The sequence below is a fragment of the Protobothrops mucrosquamatus genome, unplaced genomic scaffold, assembly GCF_001527695.2.
Source record: "Protobothrops mucrosquamatus isolate PMUCROS unplaced genomic scaffold, P.Mucros_1.0 scaffold36, whole genome shotgun sequence".
Taxonomy (NCBI): Eukaryota; Metazoa; Chordata; class Lepidosauria; order Squamata; family Viperidae; genus Protobothrops; species Protobothrops mucrosquamatus.
Window position 1 is genome coordinate 277032 of NW_015386420.1, and position 24540 is coordinate 301571.

The 24540-nt window shown below is 39.4% G+C and overlaps 1 protein-coding gene across 1 annotated transcript in view; it reads right to left on the bottom strand.

Moving 5' to 3' along the window:
* LOC107283383 (phosphofurin acidic cluster sorting protein 2) overlaps positions 1-24540 on the bottom strand; it is a 57308-nt gene that overhangs the window by 21129 nt on the left and 11639 nt on the right. Inside the window, exons 2-8 of the mRNA XM_029283204.1 lie at positions 9145-9234; positions 8279-8404; positions 7931-8093; positions 6927-7018; positions 5824-5904; positions 4626-4685; positions 718-869 (exon numbers count right to left, since the gene is read on the bottom strand). Of these exons, the coding sequence (XP_029139037.1) occupies positions 718-869; positions 4626-4685; positions 5824-5904; positions 6927-7018; positions 7931-8093; positions 8279-8404; positions 9145-9234 (764 nt within the window). The remainder of the gene's footprint in view (positions 1-717; positions 870-4625; positions 4686-5823; positions 5905-6926; positions 7019-7930; positions 8094-8278; positions 8405-9144; positions 9235-24540) is intronic.

Consider the following 24540-nt stretch of genomic DNA (forward strand, 5'->3'; position numbering starts at 1 on the left):
TCTGGTTGTCCACTGAGCTTTTCCCAATAGTGAGATTTGTAGAACTAAGAGATACAGATTAACTATAGACCTATTCTATCTCTCAGATTACCACTAAATCCTCCTAAAGATTAATAAAATTGGAAGCCTGTCCTCGTGAAAGAAAAACCCATGTGAAAACACTAAAAGAGATAGTCCATCATTTCCTCAGGCAAACACTAAAGTACAAAATTCATCACTAGTCTCTCTCTGTTTTACCCCATCATTTGTAAAGCAGACTCAGCATAATTGCCACAGAGGAGCTTGGCTACTTCATCAATCCCTGCTGGTCTGTTGTGGCTTACGCAGGGCTCTTTATTAGCCTGTCACATTTAAGGCCCGCCTGAAGCTATTCCCATCTATCACCAAATTACTTTATGATCCCAAGTCTCCCCTTTCACAGCAAATGAATCACAAATGCAGAAACTGTGTCTTGCAAGTAATCAGCCCAGCTGCATGAGGGAGAAGGAAAATTAGGGCTGCCACCCCAAATACAGCTCTCTGGGACTGCGGTCTTAGTGAACTCACTGGGGCTTGGTTTGGAGTAGACATGCAAAGGATTCCTGGCTGGGTATGGAGTTATTTGAATTTTGGAGGCAATGTTGAGAGACTGAAATCCAAAGGAAATGTTTGCAGGACAAATATTTCCTGCCACAATTCATTAAGCCAGTCTCAGTGGCTTTTCATCTGAGCTCTTACCTCAACGTTGGTTTAGGAGTGCTATGAACACTTTCATTATCTTCAATCTCAGGGCCGCTGTCACTATTGTTGCATTCCTCAAGGCTGTCATACAGCAGACCCAGGTCTTCCTCCACTTCTTGGGTCTGATCCACTGGGTCAGAATCCAAAACCTGTAGATCCCAAACCACGGTGGAGAAGAGAATGATACAGCAACATAAAGTACTAATTTTATCAGTTAGCTCATATTTACTTTTTTAATATTTATTACATATAAAAAACATACCAAAAATTAAAATTCTCCTTGCTGATGCACTAGGGCAGGGGTAGGCAACGTCGGCTCTTTTATGACTCGTGGACTTCAACTCCCAGAATTCCTGAGCCAGCCAAGCTGGCTCAGGAATTCTGGGAGTTGAAGTCCACGAGTCATAAAAGAGCCAACGTTGCCTACCCCTGCACTAGGGTAAATACAACTACATATATCTGAACCACTGAAATTGACTGCTATGAAGTCATTTTTTAAAAAAAATTGGAGTGTATTGGTTTTTATAACAGCATTGTAGCTTTGATGTGTCTCAGAAACCCATGGAGAAAAAACAGAATGTTACTTTTTATTACAAAGAGAAAATAAATTTAAGCACTCCTAAGAATGAAATTAAGTAAGCAAACACCAGTAAAAACAACATTAGCAAAGGTCTATATTGTCAACCAAAGACTAACAGTTATTGCCATTCAGAGGCTTATTCTTTTGTTTGAAGAAGTAATGATTCTATTATCCTGTGAGACTAATACTCAAGAGATGAAAGAGATGAGAGAGAGGGGGGGGAGAGAAAGGGAGAGAGAGGGAGAGGGAGAGAAAGAGAGGGAGGGAGAGGGAGAGAAAGAGAGAGGGAGAGGGAGGGAGAGGGAGAGAGAGAATGTACTTGGACTCATCTGAATACTTTTTGAATCTCTCAAATTAATAATTATAAAGCAGGAATGGACAATTTTTAAAAGACTGTGGGCCACAACCACAACTTAGTTTCTTGATCATTCAGAAGCTACAACGAGTCACTTATGAAGGGATAGACTTTTTTTTTTTTTTACACATTTGGGAAATTACAACAGAAATGGGAACAGGCCTCTGCAGAGCAACTGATGTAGTGGACTATGATTTATAAAAGCTCATGAGAAAATCTTAAAAGTGCCACAGAATTTTTTGTTGGTTTTGCTGAAAAAGTCTAACATAACTACAGCTCTCTAGAGGCTCTTACAAAAAAAAGGAAGAAATAGTTTGTGCCCTAAGTGTATTAACCTTAGAAATGTCTTTAACATTCTCTGTATTTTGAAAATGTTCCTGATCAATCCCACAGTGGTTAAGCACAAGCCTTTATGCTGTAAAATAAAACATCTCTGATCCTGAAGGAGCCTCCCCAAAGCTACCCAGCTCAACACCTCGGCCAAACACTCCACAGTGGAAGTATTTAGAAACTAGAGCAGGGGTAGGCAACCTTGGCTCTTTTTATGATTCGTGGACTTCAACTCCCAGAATTCCTGAGCCAGCCATGCTGGCTCAGGAATTCTGGGAGTTGAAGTCCACGAATAATAAAAAGAGCCAAGGTTGCCTACCCCTGAACAAGAGACACAGAGAGAGAATGAGTGATTGCATGCTGAAGCCTAATCCAGGCCATCAAGATGGGGAAAAGGAATGCTCCCTCCTCCTGAAAAACTTGGAAATTAAGTCCTATGGGATCAAACTTTTATCTTGATAACCAAAGCAAAGGATTTGCTTTACGCTCTGCAGCATCAGACAAAACTAAATGAATTAAAGCCAAATTACAGAATCACTAATAAGCAAATAATTCTGGGAGAATGTACTTCTACTATCCTGAGGTAGTGTGTATAGCGTACACAAAGTGTGTGAGATCAAAGGAGCTACATGCTTTCCCTTTCCTGGGTTGTAACTCATACTCAGTGCTGCCAGCTGTTACGAAACAATAAAATGCGGGGGGGGGGGGAGAGCACCCCCCACCCGTCAGCAATTTTAGTCAATCAAACCTTTCAGGTTTTGATGACCTGAGGCCAGCACAGGAACCAAAACAGAAAGGATAATAAATAATATAATAAGGAGTAGCACTTTGGCTATTGGGTGGTTCACACCCAATTTTGGGGGGAGGTCTACAGGAGAAGGCATTGAAACAGCATGTTGATGGCACTGATACCTATTATTATTGCGGCAAGCTGTGAATGCTAAATGAAGACAGTAAAAAATTATTAACCTGGGGGGGGGGGGAACACAAGTGGAAGTAACAAGCAATAAAGCATCCTTCAGGGATGGGAGGAGGCTTAATCCTCCTGTGCATGGAGAATGAAGCGGAAACTACTGCACTGAAAAATCTTTACAGTACATTCAGAAAGGGATGAAGAAATCTGTGGCCCTCCAGAACTGATCAGATTCCAACTTGTAATAGCACCAGTCAGCATGATCAAAGGCAGGAGCTGCAGCCTGCAGCATCTGAAGGCCGCAGGCTTCTCCCAGTCTACTGCTCTTGTTGCTGCATTGAAGCACATTGAATTAGAGCGAGCAAATACAGGGATCTCTTTGGTGGGATTCTACTGCATTCCTGGTATGGCCATGCACGCACCCTGGTCACAAGAGTGCCAGTTACAGTTTCTGCAGCAGATACTCCTACAAGAAATTGCAGGGTAATGCCTACTAAATATGACTAAACTCTATTTCTACAAAGTATATCAAACTAGCTTTGTCCATGCTAACAACTGCTAAGATACTCAATGCTCTGCTCTGAGACATACTGTTGTGGCTCCGTCTTGTGAGCCCCTCTTATCGGAGGAAGAAGGCTCCGAACATGAAGGAGAGGAGATGGCCAGGCCTCCCTCTCCAAGACCCTCCTCTTTGGCAATGCCTCAGGTGTCTTCCGACGGAGAAGAGACTGACCAGGAGCCAGGTGTTTCTGAGATTGGCCAGGAGCCAGGTGTTTCTCAGATTGGCCAGGAGCCAGGTGTTTCGGATAATGAGGAAGAGAAGTTGTGGCTGGATCCACGCCAGCGTAGGAGTGACAAGCGTGCGCAGCAGAAAAGGAGACGTGCCAGAGATTAAGCTGAGTCACTGGACCACACGCCACAGGCTATAAAAGGGAGGTGGTGGCCATTTGGACTCTGTGACGGACAAAAGCTGAATCTCTGGCGTAGTAGTTTGCTGTGGACTTACTTTTCTAACTGTGTGTATTGTTTTTGTTCTTTGAGTAAAAGTCTTGGCAGGCAGCTACGGAGCTGCTGCCAAGTTTTCTTATCTGTGAATTGAAGTGTGGAGAAGTTCTTTAACCCTCGGCTGGCTGTTTGGGTGTGTGTGTCCGACAGGGACAGAACACATACATACAATTCATTCAGTGGGATAACAAATTATGTTGGAGTGGTATGTCGGTCTAAAATAACCTTTCACATTTATGATGTAACTTATCCAGAGTCACTTAGTGAGATGGGTGGTATAGAAATTTAATAAATAAATAAATAACCTCAAACTTGGAAATAATGAATCTGCCACAGAATTGAATATAAGATGGAAAGTATTTTTTTTAGATTCTACTTCTGGGCTTGTGCTCCATCCAAAATTTGGGTTTCTCTTAGCATAAAATGTTAACATTTAAGTAATGGATTAGACTATAATTTTTCACTTTAAGTTATATTTCATATTGTGCTTATCACTGACACTAATATTCACTTCACAGCCTTCTGGCTAAGATCAAGTACGATTTAATTAATCTTATAATGGATGTAAATCTCTTATTTATTTGCTTTGTGCTTTTCCTTCCCCTCTTCTTTAGTTTATGACTTTTTCCCCTTTTAAAATATTCAGTAAAAATGTTCAAAAGATATTGAGTGAAGAGGGAAAATAATCTGCCTCTGCATCTATCTGAAACCAATTTCCTTACCTCATCTGTCACTTTAAACCTCTTCAGCAAGGCAACAAATTTCTGCTTGAAGTTTGGTTGCTAAAATATAAAAGAAGTTGAGAGGAAATAGATTCAGTAATAGGCACAGAGTCTTCTTTTGCTACCTCCCTGGACTACAACACATTCTGTAATTGGCCCATCTTGCCATTTTCTCCCCAGCAGAACTAAAACATTGCCCAAATTCAGAAGTCAAAATGACCTATCAGCAGCCCAGACCCAAACTTCCAAAGGGAGAGGATGAGCAATCCCTTGGGAATAGCAGCATCAGTGTCAGCTTCTCCCTCTACTGATTCTAGAGGCAGAGATGGTCGGGTCGGCATCCTCCCTTCATTTGCCTAATTATGGATTTAATCAGGAGCAGCAGTAGCCGAACTTAAAGATGAAAAAGGAAAGATCAATCGTTGGAGTCACTGTGCTGGAAGGGGGGAATTCCAGCTGTTGCTCCCATCTGCTGAATGTGGATGCCCTCTCAGGTACAGCCTTTTCATCCCAACAGCTTCCTATCTAGAAGTTACTGCTCTTATGCATGTTATAGGATATATTCACGGAATCACAGAACTGAAGAGTTGGAAGGAACCTTCATCATCTAGTCCAACCTCTATCCTCTAAAGAAATTGACTATAATGACTTCCCTGACAAATTACCATCCAACATAAATGTAAACACATTCAGTGAAATCTATCACTTCCGGAGGCAGTCTATTCCCATGTTAAATAGCTCTTACCATTAAGACATTTTTCCTGATGTCCAACTGAAATCTACTTCCTTGTAATTTAGATCCATTATTTCTTATCCTGTATTATGAAACAAATCAATCCCGTCTTCTACGTGATAGCTTTAAGTAATACCGGATGAAATGCATGTGGATATCCTAAGGACATATAACTAGCTTTCATGTCAAAAACCAGAAAACATCACTATATTCTAAAAAAAAGAATCTGAATCCAGAAAGAAGTCTATAACACACCGAACTCTGCAATCTATGCTGATGGAAGACTACATGAAATGTTCTCTCTGAATTGATTTATGGATGGCACCTAGATTCCCTTGTGGGAAGAAAGGGGAAAAGTGAAGTGGGACTTGCAATCATGGTTTATTATGGAGTGCCCTTATTCATGATCCCAGCTAAAGCCCACAGAAATGCAGCCCCAGGAAAAAAAAAAAAGGATGACTTTACTCGGGTCATTGATGTAGTTCGGATCATTTTCCGCCTGGCTTTCTTTGGCTTCCTCATTTCATCCTCTTCGTCATATAAATCCTGAATAGAAAGAGAGGGCAATACACTGTGGCAACCATCTGACTGGGGAGGTGGAGCGTGTTAAATGAAATCTGTGATTCCTTGGATATTTATTAAAGAGTTTTAGAGAGCAACAAACAGAGATTACATGGCTATTATCAAAGAGTAGAAAGTTGAGATGGGGACCTTCTTAGAAGGTATGTTTTAAAAGTCAGCTTATTCTGGGTCAAAGAAATGTGTACGATCCATTAAAACTATTATAACAGTATCATTCCAGATATATATTGGTTGTTCTCTGATAAATATCTCAATAGATTCACCCCTGTTACTAGAACCTTGTTTTTCTCTCTTAATAGCTTTTATCTCTCCCACAAGTATCCATCCACAGTTAAAAAACACTGCTATTTCTGGTAAGTGAAGGAGGAAAAAAATGTAATCATTTATTACATGCCTCTGTTTGAATTGTAGGACAAAAATCCATTGCATTTCAATTCTCAGTTTGGGGCTCTCTCTTACTTTATCATCTACTAATCAATTGTATTCTCTCCCTCTCCTTTCCCCCCTTCTCTCTTTCTCCCTCTCCCTCTCCCCCACTCCCTTAAGCCCTTTTATAACTGGGTGCAGATTAGCTGCTGAAGTGGGAGGAAAGACAGTAGCAATTGGTACTTGGTACTTAACACTAAAATATACCCCTTCCTTGACAGCTGAAAGGGTGATTCAAAAAAGATATACTCTCTCTTAATCTCTTTTAGTAAGAGTGGATAATCAATATTGTTGACCAGGCCTTACCATCCTCATGGATCAGTGTTTCTCAACCTTGACAATTTTAAGGCATGTGGACTTCAACTCCCAGAATTCCACAGCCAGCATTGCTGGCTGTGGAATTCTGGGAGTTGAAGTCCACATGCCTTAAAATTGTCAAGGTTGAGAAACACTGTCATGGATTGAGGCTTTTGTAACTCAACCACACTTGAAAAATACCCAGCTTTTGAACTTGTGTCTTACAGGAAAGGTAGTAGAAAGGCAAACAGGTAGATAAGTACCTGGCCCTGTACTGCATCATCACTGGCTTCCTGCTCAGAGGAAAAACTGTCATCTTCTTCTTCAGAATAGTTATCAATATCTGGGGAGCGATCTAAAATGGAAAAAGGTGGTTACCATGGCCACTCATGAATTGATACAGAAGAATGGAAGAAAATACAGCAACAAGGCAATAGATTTTCTAATGGAAGGCTACAAGCTAATGGCAGGATGTAACTGCAAGGTTCATGAAAGGAGTGACAAAGCACAACAGAACATAATGCCAATTTATCTCAGAAGGTAACAATTTTTGAAAGTTGTAATCCCATAATAACCTGAGGTATTTTTTATGAAACATCACTTAACCATACATTTTTTCAAAACATACTGAACTGACATTATATTTAACATTACATATAACAGCTGTTAAGGATTTTATATGCTCTTTAAATGGAAAAGATCTCTGATCTCCTCTATGGGTGAATGGTGAATTAATCTGTGGGATTATGCCTCGAGGTCTAGAATAACTCCATATCTAAAAAGTAAATGTGATCTACAGTTTAATCTCATTTGGAAGCCATTTCTAGCAAACAATTTTATATGTGGAATTGGGCTACATTTGAAATGTGTGTTCTACAGTTCTTATTTTATTCTGAGATACAGTCTACACATTATTAGTTTTTCAGTGTAGTGTTTGGCTCTCTCCCTTCTGGTTGTGTTCCCAAGCAACTGCTATTGAAATGCTTCCTGTCTCTGATAACAGAGGTAACCTATAGTTACAATTTGTGGAATTCCTCTTTGAAGGTATCCAAACTGGGGCCAAGTACAATGATTTTGGAGAGTGGATGCTGGTATTTAGCTACGTGTTAGAAATAGGATCACTAACGTTATTGTGGATTAACAGAAGAAGAAGAAAATACTTCAGGATGAAATAACAATGTAATCAGACCTGACCAAAGGATTTGGGGCAAAAGAGAGTTACTTCAACTAAACCCTGCAGGGTGAAGCTTTATAAACAAAACCTTACCAGATGCCTTGATTTTGGGACCAGAGGGGACATTTCCATCTTCATGATCAATAGGTTGACTAGAAAGTGAGTAGATGCTGATTTCAGCCACCCGGATGCTCACATCCTTGATGTTGCTATGAAGACCCAAAAGCTGCCCTCCATCTGTTGGGTGCTGCATGACCTGAGTAGAAGATACAATACAAAAAGCCTCTAGCACAGACTGATACCATTCCATGCTTTTCTTGGAAAAGGTACAAGACAGCCAGGATTATGTTCTGATCCTAAATTTACACCTTAAATAAGCATCTCTTCTTCCCCGTCAGTTCCTACATAGCTGTATTACAATCTTTCTGCAGTTTCATTTACCTCAGCCATGTTAATGATGCCCACTGCCAGAGTCTTGTAGCCCAGAATAGTTCGATTCTTGTACCTCTTTCTGCGCTGCAGCATGATCTGGAGCTTGTTACCATCTCTTTTCAGGAAATGTGGATACTGTAAAGAAAGAAGGCAAGGTATTCACATGAAAGACTATTTTCAAAGTGCTTCTGGTGAAACATTTACAGAGAAGTAAAGGAGGAATACACCAGATCTCTCAAGCAGCCTCCATATTCCTTCGTTTACGCTTCATTTTATAACCAGAACACAAATGTGATTGGAAAATAGCCTTAGGTTGTGCTCAGAATAAACTAATTATAAAAATAAGATCCTTTGAACACTGTGGGCTTATTTCAGAATAAATATACCAAGGATTATGCTTTAAGAATATCTATCATATGCTACAAATAGAAGGTAAGCACTGTTTAACAATTCATAAGCACCTGAAGGTAGGACAAGAAGCAACGGATGAAAACTAATCAAAGAGAGAAGCAATCTAGAACTAAGGAGAAATTTCCTGACTTAGAACAATTATTCAGTGGAACAACCTGCCTCCAGAAATTGTGAATGCACCGACACTGGAAGATTTTAAGAAGAGACTGGACAACCATTGGTATAGGGTTTCCTACAAGAGCAGGGGATTGGACAGCCATTTGTCTGAAATGGTATAGGGTTTCCTGCGTGAGCAGGGGGTTGGACTAGATGACCTCCATGGTACTTTCCAACTATATTATTATTATTATTATTATTATTATTATTTTACTTGAAATGCTATTATTAAATACATTCTGTTCAAAATAGACAAACTTTTTACTGAGACACAATTCTTTATTTCTGCCCAAGAAAGTTAAAGTTACCTGCAGTGAAAATGTTAACTCCAGATCAGTCTCCATCAAGCCTCCAGGTGGTAAAACATATTCATTGGATCTCAAGACTCTTTTTGAGCCCTGTAAAATAAGTCCAGGAACAATCAATGCATCATTACCTCATTTAGTTACCAATTTAATACATATATACATACATGCCAGTAGATAGGTCAGTTATCTCTAAATCACTGTTTATATTTTATATACACACACACATCACACACATATCCACCCATTCAACATGCATTACATATAAAATCTAATAGGTTTCTTATTGGGAGCTGCAATTATTCACAAATAGACGGGTTCACAGAAAAGCAAGCTAAGGAGGGTAAGTAGCTTGCTAACAATTGGAGCTGGAGAATTAAATAATAAATCACAAGCATGGCTTAGAAGTCCTTAATTTCTCTCTCTTTTTCAGGAGCTCCCTTTCCTAATAGAGAACCACAATTTTGTTTCCTTATTTCTGTGCTTAGGTTTTTCTCACCCAACTTGCTGTTCTCAAATGCCATCTCCAGCCTACACGCCAGTTCCCTTCCTCCTTCCCCTTTATTCCACTTCAGGAATTAATTAGCTTTCTATTGACATAATGTTTACATTATTAAGACTGCTTTATGAATAGAGACTATAGTTGTTTTACATTATTTGGGTTTATAATTGCTGCCACCTACTTTCCATTAATATTAACGATCACTAATGATGATCATTAGTGAAGATTAATGATCAACTACTTTCCCTATTAATATTATTGATTATGTGATTTTTACCTATAATCATGATTCCCAATCTTCCTCATCCTCCATTGCCATGTACATTCTGACACTGATGGACAGAAACACCTCGTAAAAAAGGATAGAGAATGTGTGGCTCTCTACAAATTGTTGGACTCCGACTTCTATCATTCCCCCACCAGAAGGAACAACAATTAGTAATGATAGAACCTATGGTACAGTATTCATGTATTCATGTCTCTTGATGCTATCCTTTAACTGTGCTCTTAATCTGGAAGTTAGAGCGGATTGTGAGAGGGAAAGGGAAGTTTGCCTGGTACTTACATACTACCCTACTACTTTGGCTGGCAAAATGCTCTCAAGAACCATTTCACTATCTCCTTTTCAATAGATCCAGAAGAAATTTTTCCATACTGTATTGCAGAAAAGTTACCTTTATGGCCAATGATAAGGTTAGGCAAAAGTAGTGAGGCCCCATCACTTGTTCACCTTACTTCATTAAATTACATAGAATTTATTTGAAGAGATGCTTAATTCCAGCAGGATTAACTGCTTCATGACCCACCTCAAAGAAAAGGATTAACCAGGTTTCAAGACTCACTGGAGAAGGGCCTAATGCTGGGAAAGATTGAGGGCAATAGAAGAAGGGGACGACAGAGAATGAGGTGGCTAGATGGAGTCACTGAAGCAGTAGGCGTGAGCTTAAATGGACTCCAGAAGATGGTAGAGGACAGGAAGACCTGGAGGAACGTTGTCCATGGGGTCGCAATGGGTTGGACACGACTTCGCAACTAACAACAACAACAAGGTTTCAAGATGGTTTTAATAACTCTTGCACATGTTCACTAGGACTTTGAGAGCTATTCTGATGACACCTTTTTGATCAGTTTTAAAATATTAATTTACTGAGAGAGATCGAAGCAAGTCCCTAAAATATATTATATTTCAGAGCTGGAAGCATCACAGAAGAAAAAGAAGAATGCAGTGAGTATGAAATGCTTTTAAAAAAAAGGCCACCGAAGACTGAAATCAGCACATCCATTGTTTTGTTTGTTTAACACATGGAACAGTTTTAACCTACTGGTTAAAAGAACCTAGAATAATCTTCACCTCAAATATTCTGGGCAACCATCCAGATATATTCCATGCAGTACTCTCTCAAGGAGATGTCATCTTCTCCTTAACACCTCTTAAGCATATATTTTTTCTGATTGCCAAAAAATCCTAGTACTGCTTTGGCTCACTTTGAATTAGAACAACGTATTCAGAAAAAGCACACAGCACAGTACATGGAGAGTACTAATTCAGCACAAAAGATGTGGAAAACTGCATGCTTAGGTTTTTGCCCCCAATATAGAACACATGACACACCAAGCAAGTCCCATATTGAAATTGGTAAGGACTGGTGGTTGCAACAGTGCACTATTGTATTGTAGTTTTGGCATAATTAAATTGTTATATAAACTTTTAAGAAAATGCCAGTTGTGCACTTCGACTCTGAAAATCTAATTAGACCTGATCCCTATAATATAAAATTTGCCTCCAGAAGGTTTCTTACATGTAGAAATATACATATGAATACAACAGCAGTCTAAAATGATGAAGCCCAGTTTGCAAAAATCTCGATAATTACTATTATATGGTAGAAATACTAGAGGTCTCAACCCTTCTCTACCAAAAATTTCCTGGGTTTACACACCCATGCTGTTGCTTGATAGATATTGCTACTTGACAGATATTGCTGCCAATAAAGGAGAATATTTGTAGCTCATGGTTGATGAGAGGTCCTTTGTGCTCTTTGAGATTGGTTGTTTTCTAGTCACTATGATGTTACCTAGTTTGGGTAATGAAAGGTCTGCAAGAAAACAATCAATCTCAGAGACCACCAAGGACATACCCACCCTGCCCCCAGATATTGCTGCTTCCACATGGCCTCCTGGAGAATCCTAGCATGATAGATAAGAATCCCACAGTCCATGGCCTTTCTGGCAAGTACAAAAGAACAAAAGATGATAAAAATGAAATAAATTCTACAATGCTACCTCCTGGTTTTTATAGTGTTAATACAGCTCCATCTAACAAATGACAATTAAAATCACTATATTTTAAAAAAGGAAAGGAGAAGATGCAAAAATCCCTGCTCAGCATTAAGTTATGGCAGGTAAAAACATTCAGGGGCAAGGAGATAAGAGTAAAGTGCTATTAAAACCAGTTAGCAACTTAAAGAAATCCCCCACAGAAAACTGCAATAGAGAAGATAAGATAAAAGTTGATAGATCTTCTAATAATATAAAACAACTTTATTGCAAAGAGATACCAAGTTGCATTAATATCCAGGACAAGATATATCAGATATCATAAAGCTTAAATAATTGCATATATTCCAAAGTAAAATTAACTCTTATCAAATATTACCAGCTAGACCTTTATATTTATCCTTCCCAAAATAATGCCCTCTATCTCAATTATTCCCAGATCCCTTGTCCAGATGATCTCTGAGGTATTTTAGTCGTATACAGTAATTTCTGAAACTGTTCTCTTCAGCCTTGGTTCTAAACTTGTCCTTTTCTGTAGATGTCTATTATATCTCATTCTCTTTCTGGGATTTGGATTTTTAAAATGATAAAATATTTCCTCTCCTCAAAGGGTTGCTGTGGAGACCTAGGCTACATGCAGTTAGCATAATCTCTGTAGCCTGAGGCCAAGATGTATATTCAGAATGTTTGGAGCCTGCACATCACACAGCTGATCGCCTGGAGCGTTATGTGAAAGGGGAAATCCTCAACAAAATGTCCCATTTCCTGAGCTTAATTCTAGTTAGATTTATTGTTGTTAATTGCAAAGTCGCGTCCGACCCATCGCGACCCCATGGACAACGTTCCTCCAAGTCTTCCTGTCCTCTACCCATCTTCTGGAGTCCATTTAAGTTCACGCCTACTGCTTCAGTGACTCCATCCAGCCACCTCATTCTCTGTCGTCCCCTTCTTCTATTGCCCTCAATCTTTCCCAGCATTAGGCCCTTCTCCAGTGAGTCCTTCCTTCTCATTAGGTGGCCAAAGTATTTGAGTTTCAAATTCAGTATCTGGCCTTCTAAAGAGCAGTCGGGGTTGATCTCTTCTAGGACTGACCGGTTTGAACGCCTTGCAGTCCAAGGGACTCGCAGGAGTCTTCTCCAGCACCATAGTTCAAAGGCCTCAATTCTTTGTCGCTCAGCCTTTCTTATGGTCCAACTTTCACATCCATACACTGCAACTAGGAAAACCATGGCCTTGACTATACGCACTTTTGTTGGCAGGGTGATGTCTCTGCTTTTTAGTATGCTGTCTAGATTTGCCATAGCTTTCCTCCCCAGGAGCAAGCGTCTTTTAGTTAGATTAAGCTACTCCAATAAAATATGTAGCAAATTCCAGGTTATAAATAATGTCCCATTGCCTCTATTAAGCAATTAGCCACAGCTTCTCCAAAATCTTAAAAAGTTTATAGAATAAGCTAAGCAGAAATATAGGTCTTAAATTATGGTATGAGTAGCATCCCTCTGATATGCATTCTGTATAATCCAGATAAAAGCTAAGCCAAAGGGAAAAAAGGAAAAACAATGGATGTTCACTTCAAGACTAATTTGGGATGGGCTGAAATGAACTAACAGACGTAAATGAACCAGATAAACAGAAGAAACAGCTTGCCAGAAGTCATGAATGAAAAGTGTGTGTGTGGGTGGCAAGCAAGAAAGTGCTGAAAGAAAGAAGAGTTTTATCTGTTGCTACAAGGCCTACACTAGTGAATGACTACATATCTTGTAAATAACAGTAAATGTCTGGCTGAAGTGTTAGATCAAGATCCAGAAAGGATTTTTAAAAGTCAAGTCAATCTATTAAAAAGCTGCTGAGCAGTCTCACACAATCAACCATTCTTCTATCTCAGCTCTCCATTTGCATATGGAAGACCGATAAGCTATTTCAAAGACTGCTTCCAAGCAGAGATGAGAGGGATATGTGACTACTTGATATCTTGATAACCCTTAACTTGTGGTGTGTGGACATTTACTATATAGAATTCAGCCTCTTGAAGATATATGTCTGATGATGCGCATTTCTGAATATGAATCCTTTGATCTTCATTTTTAAGAATTATTAAGTTAGTGCCGTTCTGTTATACAAATCAAATATCTTAGTTACTTTGCCACTAAAGAAGGCCCACTAATTATGAAGCTCTATTCCTCGATGACATAGCCAATTATAGATTCCTTTGACAGGGAAAAAGGTGACTGTTGTGTTATTTTAAATAATTTACCATTACTTATGTCCTAATATTTTGCAGATTGAAGTCTATTTTAAATTCCGACCTTTGCTGACTACAGTTTCCTTTAGTGCCAACATACATACATTCTCCAAAAAGGAATTTATGAAGGAGGGGAAAAGAATTTTTTCTTACTGTCCGTTTCTGTTCCCCAAGTCTCATGGAGGGTGTTCTTTGACCTTAAAAAAACTACTCCCCCTCTGCAACAAATAAGGCAGAAAACTAGCTGTTTCTAGGAAAGGAACAACCTAGTCCTTCCTGGCTGGAGTGGTAGAGTAAGCAACCATTAAACTAATCATAATAAGATGCAGGAAATGACAAACATATAGACAGGGGCCACTGAACCAAGTTCTTGCTGGAGAGTTTGCCTGTAATTGGGAGAGTGACATTATGTGAGCAGTTACATCAATGAAAGCTGATATTTGCAAACAGCTTTTAGAAAAATTAATGTAAAGAATATCTGGTTTTCTTTATGCTGACTGCACTGTATTTCAGGAAGAAAATGGGCATTAATCTAACTGAAGGGTCCCATTATGTTTTGGTAGCAATAAGCTTCTAACAGACTTGTCACAGATCTAGGAGTCTTGATAAATGATTACTTTTATTTTTATCCCGACACCTGCAGAGAAGAAGAATCCAGCTTCAGAAAGCAATTTGTCACCCCAGATTTAGCACTGATAAAAGTAAAAAATAACTTGCTGACTGTCATTATAAATATGGATTATTTATCCTCTTAATGTGACAAAACATGCACGTGCATGTGCGCGTAGGCACACAAACACACACACACACACACAAACACAGGGAGGGAAGGAGGAAGGGAGGGAGAGAGAGAGAACTATATTCAGTAAGATACTATCTATGCTTCAGTTTAATATTTGGTTCCTTATCTCAATTTTATTCTGAAAATGTATGCAATTTCCTGCAATACTGTACATCAAAATATTAAGATCACAATTTGGATTAATAAAACACCTGATATAATTCATGCCAGAATAAGTTAGATAATGGTTTTTAAAAATATTACAGTAGAGATAAACATGATTTGATCTATAATAAAAAGATTTAAACCATCCTAATCCTCAAAAATATTTTACTAATTTGTCCATTCCTCAGACAATTATACAAACATAGACATTTCACGTGTTGGTTTTCAGTAGTGAAGTACTTGTTCTTAATAAGGAAAATGCAACATTTTTTTTTCTATTTTTAATTTTATTCAAAAGAAAGTTAAAATACAAATCTCCCCCAAAAAATAAAAAATTAAAAACAAACAAAAAATACAAAACAATCAAGACATTAAAAAAGTGCATTGAAAAGAAATAAAACAATGCATATAGTTATAGCTCCTAACTGAATACTACTTAATACATTACTATAATATTGGTTCCTACCCCTTGCGAAACAGGCCCCCAAATTTTTAAATTTATTTGCAAATTATTGACCTATCGTGTTTCCCCAAAAATAAGACCCAACTGGAAAATAAGCCCTAGGATGATTTTTCATAATGCTCGTTATATAAGCCCTGCCCCCAAGATAAGCCCCAGTTAAGGTAGTGCTGGTAGGGCTGCTTCGACCACCACTCGCCCAGCCAGTAAGTAGGGAAACAGTTAGCCGCAGCCGAAGCAGATTCGTGTCCTTGCCGCCTTTCTCCCCGGGATCCCCCAGTCCCCTCCTCCCACCCTGAGGCCAGAGTGGCAGAGTCCAAAGGGGTGTTTGTGTGTGTGAGAGAGAGAGAGAGAGAGCGTGCGTGTCTGGGTGAAAGATACTGTAAATGCCTCCCCCTCCCCCGCTGAAGCCTCTCTTGCAAGCGTGCAGCCTTAAATGGCCTCACCCCCATTTTAAAATCTCCCTGAAGGGTTCTTTGAACTTTTAGTGATTGACAAGCTTTTTGGTGTGACAACAGGCAACTTTAGGTAAATGTGCCAGACAGAAGCGCTTCTTGCACTGGTTTTGTTTAAAAATGGTTTAGCAGGGATCGTGGCTGGGGGAGCAGAGCTGAGTACTTGCGCTCCTTCGTAAGAAGCAGTGACAAGGCAGCAGGCAGGCTAGATTGGATGAGTACTGCAAAACTCCTCGATTTGCGGCTAGACTGGATTCTCTTCCAGCTCCTAAATCAGGGGTCTTCAAACTTGGCCCTTTTATGACTTGTGGACTTCAACTCCCAGAATTCCTCAACCAGCATGCCTAAATGCTGGGGGGTTAAGCATGGATGGAAGATTTAGCTGTGTTAATGAGCGACATCTTCCACCTTTATTGACACATTTGATGTGTATCCCCCTGCCCCGCTCCGATGCCTCGTTTGGGATCAACTTCTTCTGATCCCTCAGGTAATATTGCGATGGCAGCTGGAGGAACAAGAGGGAGGGGCGCTGGGGAATGGAAACCTTTGGCGCCCCTTTTCATTTCCTCTGCCCCTTGTCTTTGATCCCTACCCTGCTCGACCCTGCTCGGTCCCCCGTCATTTTCAGCGGGTTTCTTTTGCCTCCCTCCACAGGGAGCAGGGGAGGAGGAGAAAGTAGCCACCAGTTCCAGTCTTCCCCGGGGATCAGGGCTGGAGGGACTTCCCAGATGGGCAGTGGACCGGACCACCATCCCAAATCGCTTTGGCCGCCACTGAAGCCCAGCAGCGCAGCCCACACAGTGAAACTGTGGGTCAAGGGAGGGGATTGGAGAAATGTATGATTTTCAAGGAGACATGGATTGCCTCTTAACCCCTCCATTTCTGCTGCTCCTCCCTCCTTCTGTCCTCCTGTCTTTACCATCCCACCCCAATTGCTCCTCATCTCCTGGGTATTAATACCAGGATTCTCCAAAAATAAGACCTAACCAGAAAATAAGCCCTAATGTGTCTTTTGGAGCAAAAGTTGATATATTTTGGGGGAAACACGATATCTTATATATAGTATGTTAATGACAAAATAGTTAACAGGAAGCACAATAATAATAAAAAAGACAAGGTTAAGGTTTCAAAACCCTCTGTTAATAAAATGTTATTATAATCCAGTTGTAGAAAATTTGCCATGGCATATTATCTATCCCAAATCAATCCAAAAGTTAAGAGTATTTCATCCTGGATCAAATATCCATGTTTGTTTCTTAATACCATCTCTTATTCATTGTTATCTAATTAAATATAATTAACTCAGTCTCCACGGTGTCTCTATCTTCCCAATAAAGTCCATACAGAAGTGATCCTATATAGTCCCCCAGTTTCAGAAAAGAAAAATTTCTCATTTCCTCATTCAATCAGGCTTCTACCAGTAGTATTGTAAAGAAATGAAGGCTTGAACTTCAAAAAGATGCATAAGATCAGCTCAGTTAGTTCTCTGGCTGTGAAGTCCATATCTCTTTGGTTTGCAACTTTCATATCAGAGTCCTTTTGTGAATCTAACTTATCCAAAACTGCATGGCCATTATCACCCCATCAAACTTTTTAAAAAAACCTTCCAGCTAAAAACTGCATGTTATCAAAAAGTCTTTTCTTAGATTTCAATCACCTTTGCTTGTCTGTAATCTGGTACACTGTTACTCTGTCAGACTTGATTGGGGAACATAGAACACTGAAGCAGAAGGAAACAGGAAAGATATTTTCTGATACTTCAATCCAGGATTAAAATAAAAATTGAAAAGAAATAAACAAAAGAAATAAATATTTTGCAAATACAAAAAATACAAAAATCCTGTGATGAGAGCCCAAGAATAATAATAATGTAAATTAAATGAAAGCACTTCACCATCCAAAAACAGGAAATGTAAGAATGAGAGTTATTCCAAACAACTACATAAATCAAAGGGAAAAAATAAGAAAAAATAAGGTGGTCAAGCAGAGTAAAACAATAAATTCAAAAGTGAAAGTTAAAACCTAGGCTTGCTTAGAAAACAAAACTGTTGACAGGAAGATGGATTTGCTCAATTACTTTCTGACAGCTGGCAGAGGGAACTGGAATCTTCAAGACTCCCCTTCCCAGGTGGGTCTACAGCTGTCCAAAAGTCATCTTGGGTCATTCCTAAGTGCTCCCATACAAATCCAGGGAGCAGCACTGCCAGAGGATCAGCTTTGGCAGAAAAAACAACAGATCGTTGGCAAGAGAAAAAAACAACAGATACTGGAAAATGCAAACATTCTGAAGCATTACTTTGTAACCGACTTCAGCAACATTGGAACAGAAAAAAAACAACAGAAAGGTCACAACCAATCTAACTATATGAAGAGAACTATTTGGGAGCTTCCATTAATAATAGTAAAGACACATCTAATCATTCAAAAAGACCAGTCTGTGAATGCATAAATACCATATATAACCATTAATTTGGTCTTGCCAAACATCAACAGAAAGGTTGAAATTAATACCTTGCCAAAATATTTAGTGTGCTTACAGGAGAAGATCTTCACTATAAAAAAACTTCCCATGAAGATTACAGTTCTGTTAAAATTTCTGTTAGGGAGAGTCAAATGCCAACCTATCTTTCATTTGTGGTGGATTCTTGATTTTTCATAGTTAAAAGCTGCTCAATATAACTTTTCCCCCCTTTAATTTAATCATGTCCAATTCTTACAGACTGCCTGGAAAGGTCCCTGCAGTTTTCTTGGCAAGGTTTTTCAGGTGTAGTTTACCATTGCCTCCTTCTTAGGACTGAAAGAAAGTGACTGGCTCAAGGTCATTCAGCTAGCTGTGCCTAAGGCAGGAGTAAGTAGAACTCATGGTCTCTTGCAGTGGTGGGATTCAGCCAATTAGGGGACTGGAGGCTAAAACATATAAGGAATGGTTGCTGGAATTGGGTATATCTAGTTTAACGAAGAGAAGGACGAGGGGGGACATGATAGCAGTGTTCCAATATCTCAGGGGCTGCCACAAAGAAGAGGGAGTCAAGCTATTCTCCAAGGTGCCTGAAGGCAGGACGAGAAGCAACGGGTGGAAACTGATCAAGGAGAGAAGCAGCTTAGAACTAAGGAGAAACTTCCTGACAGTTAGAACAATTAACCAATGGAACAACCTGCCTCCAGAAGCGGTGAATGCTCCAACACTGGAAGTTTTTAAGAAGAGACTGGACAGCCATTTGTCTGAAATGATATAGGGTTCCTGCCTGAGCAGGGGGTTGGACTCGATGACCTCCAAGGTCCCTTCCAACTTTATTATTATTATTATTATTATTATTATTATTATTATTATTATTATTATTATTATTATTATTATTATTATTATTATTATTATTATTTCACACCAGATTGGCAGAACCAGTAGCTAATTTTTTGTTGCCCGGGCCTAGAATGGACTTCCAGAAGTGGCATCCACATAGAGAACTGGTTCTTCACATATTTGAATCCCACCACTGGTCTCTTAGTTTCTAGCCTGATGCCTTAACCATTACATCAAATTGGCTTTCAGTATAATATACACATATTAAACTATACAGACCTAATTACAAACAATGATCTTATCAAAAGTCAAATCTGCAAATTCATAGCTTAAAACATGCTTCGAATAAAAAAATCAAAAGCAATGTATTTATAGCATCCATAACATAGTTTTAGTTATGTTAGAATCAAAGCCAATGCTTCCCAGGAGTGATTCTTTTTTTTTTTTTTTTAGCTTTTAGAAGTAAAGGACAGATTTGCTATAAACCTAAAAATCTCACTGCAAACCACCAAAGATGTTAAAAAGCATTATCAAGGGTTACAGAAATATTTCAGGTTATTTTCAGAGCTATGATAAATGCTTGCTAGTTTGTAAGAAATGTATACATGATGCTTTGCAGTGTGCAACATTACATATCAGATCTGATTGAGTTAATTGGCATTTGGAATATCTGTTTTTGCATGAGTCCTGTTACATAACATGGGCTATCTCAGGTTTCTCAGCATGAATTAGATACTCCTTTTTGAGCAAAAGAGCTCATGTTAATTTCCTGCCTCCCCCTCCTTTTTTAAGTTCTTCCTTTATTTCCTGGGTGTTATTATCTCATCCTCTTAACAGCTGGTTATAACACCTAAATCTCCCACAAATTGAATTAACAATTGTTTTTATTCTAAGGCCTCTATAATTATTCATGTCAGGAAGCGTTGTTTGCTGTGGAAACGGTAAATGAGCCTGGACTAGTCTTGGCTTCTGCTATCTTCTTTTGCGATTTCTCCTCATGCAAGAAAGCTGAATTCCTTTTTTCCTTCCTGTTTTATTGAATTTATATCCTGCCTTTCTCTTTATTTCAATATTTCAAAAGCTTAAAACGCAAGCGTATAAAACATAATGAATTTGTTCCACTTAAAATAAAAACCAACATAAAAAAAATTCTTATAATTACTATATAAGAAATAATTCCTCGTTACTGAGAAAGGGGGAGCTAAATGTATATCCTTAGGGCACACATCATAATTGGTGCTACACAGAAGGCAATCTTTTCTCATACCTTCCATAGTCAAGCTTCTGGCAGTGGGGTATCTTTGAATTAAGAAGGCCTCTCCTAGTGATCCAAGTAACCAAACAGCGAGAGAGGTATTCCCACAGACAGGTGATTTTAAGCTGTTTGGTGTTTAGATCAACACCAGCTTCTTAAACTGTGGCTGAAAGGCAACTGATAGTAAGCAGAGTTTTCAATATAGGCTTTAATCCCGCAGGGGTCCTCAACCTTGGCAACTTTAAGACTTGTGGACTTCAACTCCCAGAATTCCTCAGCCAGCTTTGCTGGCTGAGGAATTCTGGGAGTTGAAGTCCACAAGTCTTAAAGTTGCCAAGGTTGAGGACCCCTGCTTTAATGGTTCCTATTCCTTGCACTTGTCAGCAGCCTGGCCAATTACAATTTCTGGATACTTTTCAAATACAATCACACATAAGGCACACTGCAGCAGTTGGGATGGACTGTAACCAAGTGTAGAATACCGTTGTTAAATTTAATAAATTATTGTAATTATTAACTTTTTCTTAGAACCACAGAATGCAAGGATTGGAAGGACACATGGAGATCATCTAGTTCAGGGGTGTCAAACTGCCGGCCCACAGGCCAGTTGTATCATACAGAGGCCACGCCTACCTCAGCTCCAGCAATGCAAAAAAAAGTCGTGATACGTCGTGACACGGCGAATTTGACACCCGTGATCTAGTTCAATCTTCTGTCCATTGCAGGAATCCATTATCAAGTAACCCCTTACGACCAATTCCTGAGCAAACTGCCATGTTGCTGTATGGTTCTTACCATTAGACATTTTTCTATTATTAAGCTTAAGCTTCAAAGATACTAATCACTTATTTGAGGTTTGAGTTAGGTGTCATCAACACAGTGATGACATCTCTCTTCAAAGCCCCTAATAATCTCCTCTAGCAGTTTGAGCATATGTTTCAGCTTACACAATAAGACAGAATCCTGAGGATCATCATAAAATAATGAATGTCAGCCCTATAAAGTAGACCAGACTAAGAAACCAATAACATATAGATTTTAAATTACTTTCATTGGAAAATCAATTGTGAAACTCAGAAAGCTCTCGTTTTGTTTTGTTTTCATCCATGGAGTCCAGAAACATCTGGATAAAACTCATAGGGCAAAAATATTGCCCTCTAAAGTTTAACCTCTTCCAACTTCCAACTTAAGTTTGGAAGGATTGCTGTAAACCCAGCACAAAAACTGTTGCACTACAGGATGAAAATGCTATAAGCAACTCACATAAAAACCTGATTTTAACTACTGAAAAATTAGACTCCAGGGATGAAAAAACAAAACAAAATGAGAGCCTTCCGAGTTTCACAAGAAAACCATTGCTTGTTTGAAAGAATAAGAATCCAAGCCATATAAGGCTACATGTCACATTGGCTTTTCCCCCAGTTGTTCTAATGGGATTTGGGGGGGGGAACCCTCTATGTTAATGGAAGCGAAGAAACACACAGCTACAACAGTTACTTCAGAGATTAGCTGATTTGTTCTGAATTAAAATCTCAAAATTTAATGTGGTAGATAATAAACTGTCTTCTTAGACTGCCCTTTGATTTAAACATTGCTGGTCTGCACAATTAAAGTAGTATATTTGCAGGTGCCATCTTCCTATTGTTTAAATACCATTTCTCATTCTTAGCATCAGTTAAGCCTTATTTCCCTACATTCTTAGGTTGCCTGAAAACTGTGCAGAAAATAATCTCTCTCTCTCTCTCTCTCTCTCTCTCTCTCTCTCTCTCTCTCTCTCTGACACACACACACACACACCATTTTTGAAATGTGATGCCTGTAATGCAATGCAACCTGTTGTGGTTCTCAAACTGATAGACATTGTGCTACCTGCTGTACAGAGTGCAGGTCCTAGAGATACCACCACAGTAAGGACTGGCAAGTAATATAAAATGAAAGAAATCTCAAAGGTTCTCCTCCTCCCAAGTCTACAAATGGTGATCACAGAACCCTGGAACAGTGCAACTATCATAAATATATGCCAGTTGCCACGTGCCTGCTGATCATGTGACCATGAGGGGTGCTGCAACAGTCATAAGTGTGAGAACTGGTCATAAGTCACTTTTTTCAGTGCGGTTGTAATCTCGAGTGGTCACCAAATGAATGGTTGTAAGTCGGAGACTACCTGTAAGTAAAGCTTCCCAAGAATCTATACCAGGGATAGGCAACCTTGGCTCTTTCATGACTAGTGGACTTCAACTCCCAGAATTCCTGAGCCAGCCATGCTGAGGGAAAAGGGAGAGGTTTCCAAGCTGAGCCATGCTGGCTCAGGAATTCTGGGAGTTGAAGTCCATGAGTCATAAAAGAGCCAAGGTTGCCTACCCCTGATCTATACTATAATAAAGAATCTCGGGGAATGGCACCATATTTGTCCATCAAGTTAGGGGAAATCACGTGGGCTATAGTTCAGTGCACCTTGCCTGTTGTCTATCTTGCACTCGGTAGATCACCCCTGATACGCTTTCAAAAAGCAACTTTAAAAACAGCAGCTTCAATTCTTAATCCTGGATTTAAATCCTAATGGCTGCCTAGAGAGAATGCAAAGCTCTCTGCCCTCTTCCCCAGCCTGCTTTTAGTGGCATCAGCAGCTTTTCCAACAGCTGCACAGGGCACAGGAAGGGCAATACCTCTCTAGGTTCTCTTGTGAATATTTCTCCACAAGGGAACCTAGAGAGCCACAGTGAAACAAATGGTTTAAATGTCCGATCTGGTATAAGGAAAATTGTTTTCCAAAGCAAAATGTTACTCTGATTTTTAAAGATTTAAAATATGTATACATCATAATAGATAAAATATGTATACATCATAATCCATGGGAACCAGTAAATTCTATCCTCCATTCTCAACACAAATTATTAGACTGGAAAGGCTCTTTATGAAATCCATCACTCCTTACCCTGACTCTCTTCAATTTTAGACAAATCCATGCCCTGCTAATAATTTTCTACAAATAGTAACCAAGAAGTCAACTTGTTAAACAAATGAGTTAAACATTCAAGACACTCTGCAATTCATGTACTGACAATAACTACAGTGAGGGGGAAAAGTATTTGATCCCCTGCTGATTTTGTACTGACAAAGAAATGATCAGTCTATAATTTTAATGGTAGGTTTATTTTAACAGTGAGAGACAGAATAACAACAACAAAAATCCAGAAAAACGCATTTCAAAAAAGTTATAAATTGATTTGCATTTTAATGAATGAAATAAGTATTTGACCCCTTCGCAAAACATGACTTAGCACTTGGTGGCAAAACCCTTGTTGGGCAATCACAGAGGTCAGATGTTTCTTGTAGTTGGCCATCAGGTTTGCATACATCTCAGGAGAGATTTTGTCCCACTCCTCTTTGTAGATCCTCTCCAAGTCATTACGGTTTCGAGGCTGACATTTGGCAGCTCGAACCTTCAGCTCCCTCCACAGATTTTCTATGGGATTAAGGTCTGGAGACCTGCTACTCCAGGACCTTAATGTGCTTCTTCTTGAGCCACTCCTTTGTTGCCTTGGCCGTGTGTTTTGGGTCATTGCCATGCTGGAATACCCATCCACGACCCATTTTCAATGCCCTGGCTGAGGGAAGGAGGTTTTTACCCAAGATTTGACTGTACATGGCCCTGTCCATCGTACCTTTGATGCGGTGAAGTTGTCCTGTCCCTTAGCAGAAAAATACCCCCAAAGCATGTTTATATCTCCATGCTTGACAGTGGAAATGGTGTTCTTGGGGTCACAGGCAGCATTCCTGCTCCTCCAAACACAGCGAGTTGAGTTGATGCCAAAGAGCTCGATTTTGGTCTCATCTGACCACAACACTTTCACCCAGTTCTCCTCTGAATCATTCAGATGTTCATGGGCAAACTTCAGATGGGCCTGTGCATGTTTTCTTGAGCAGGAGGACCTTGCGGGCACTGCAGGATTTCAGTCCTTCA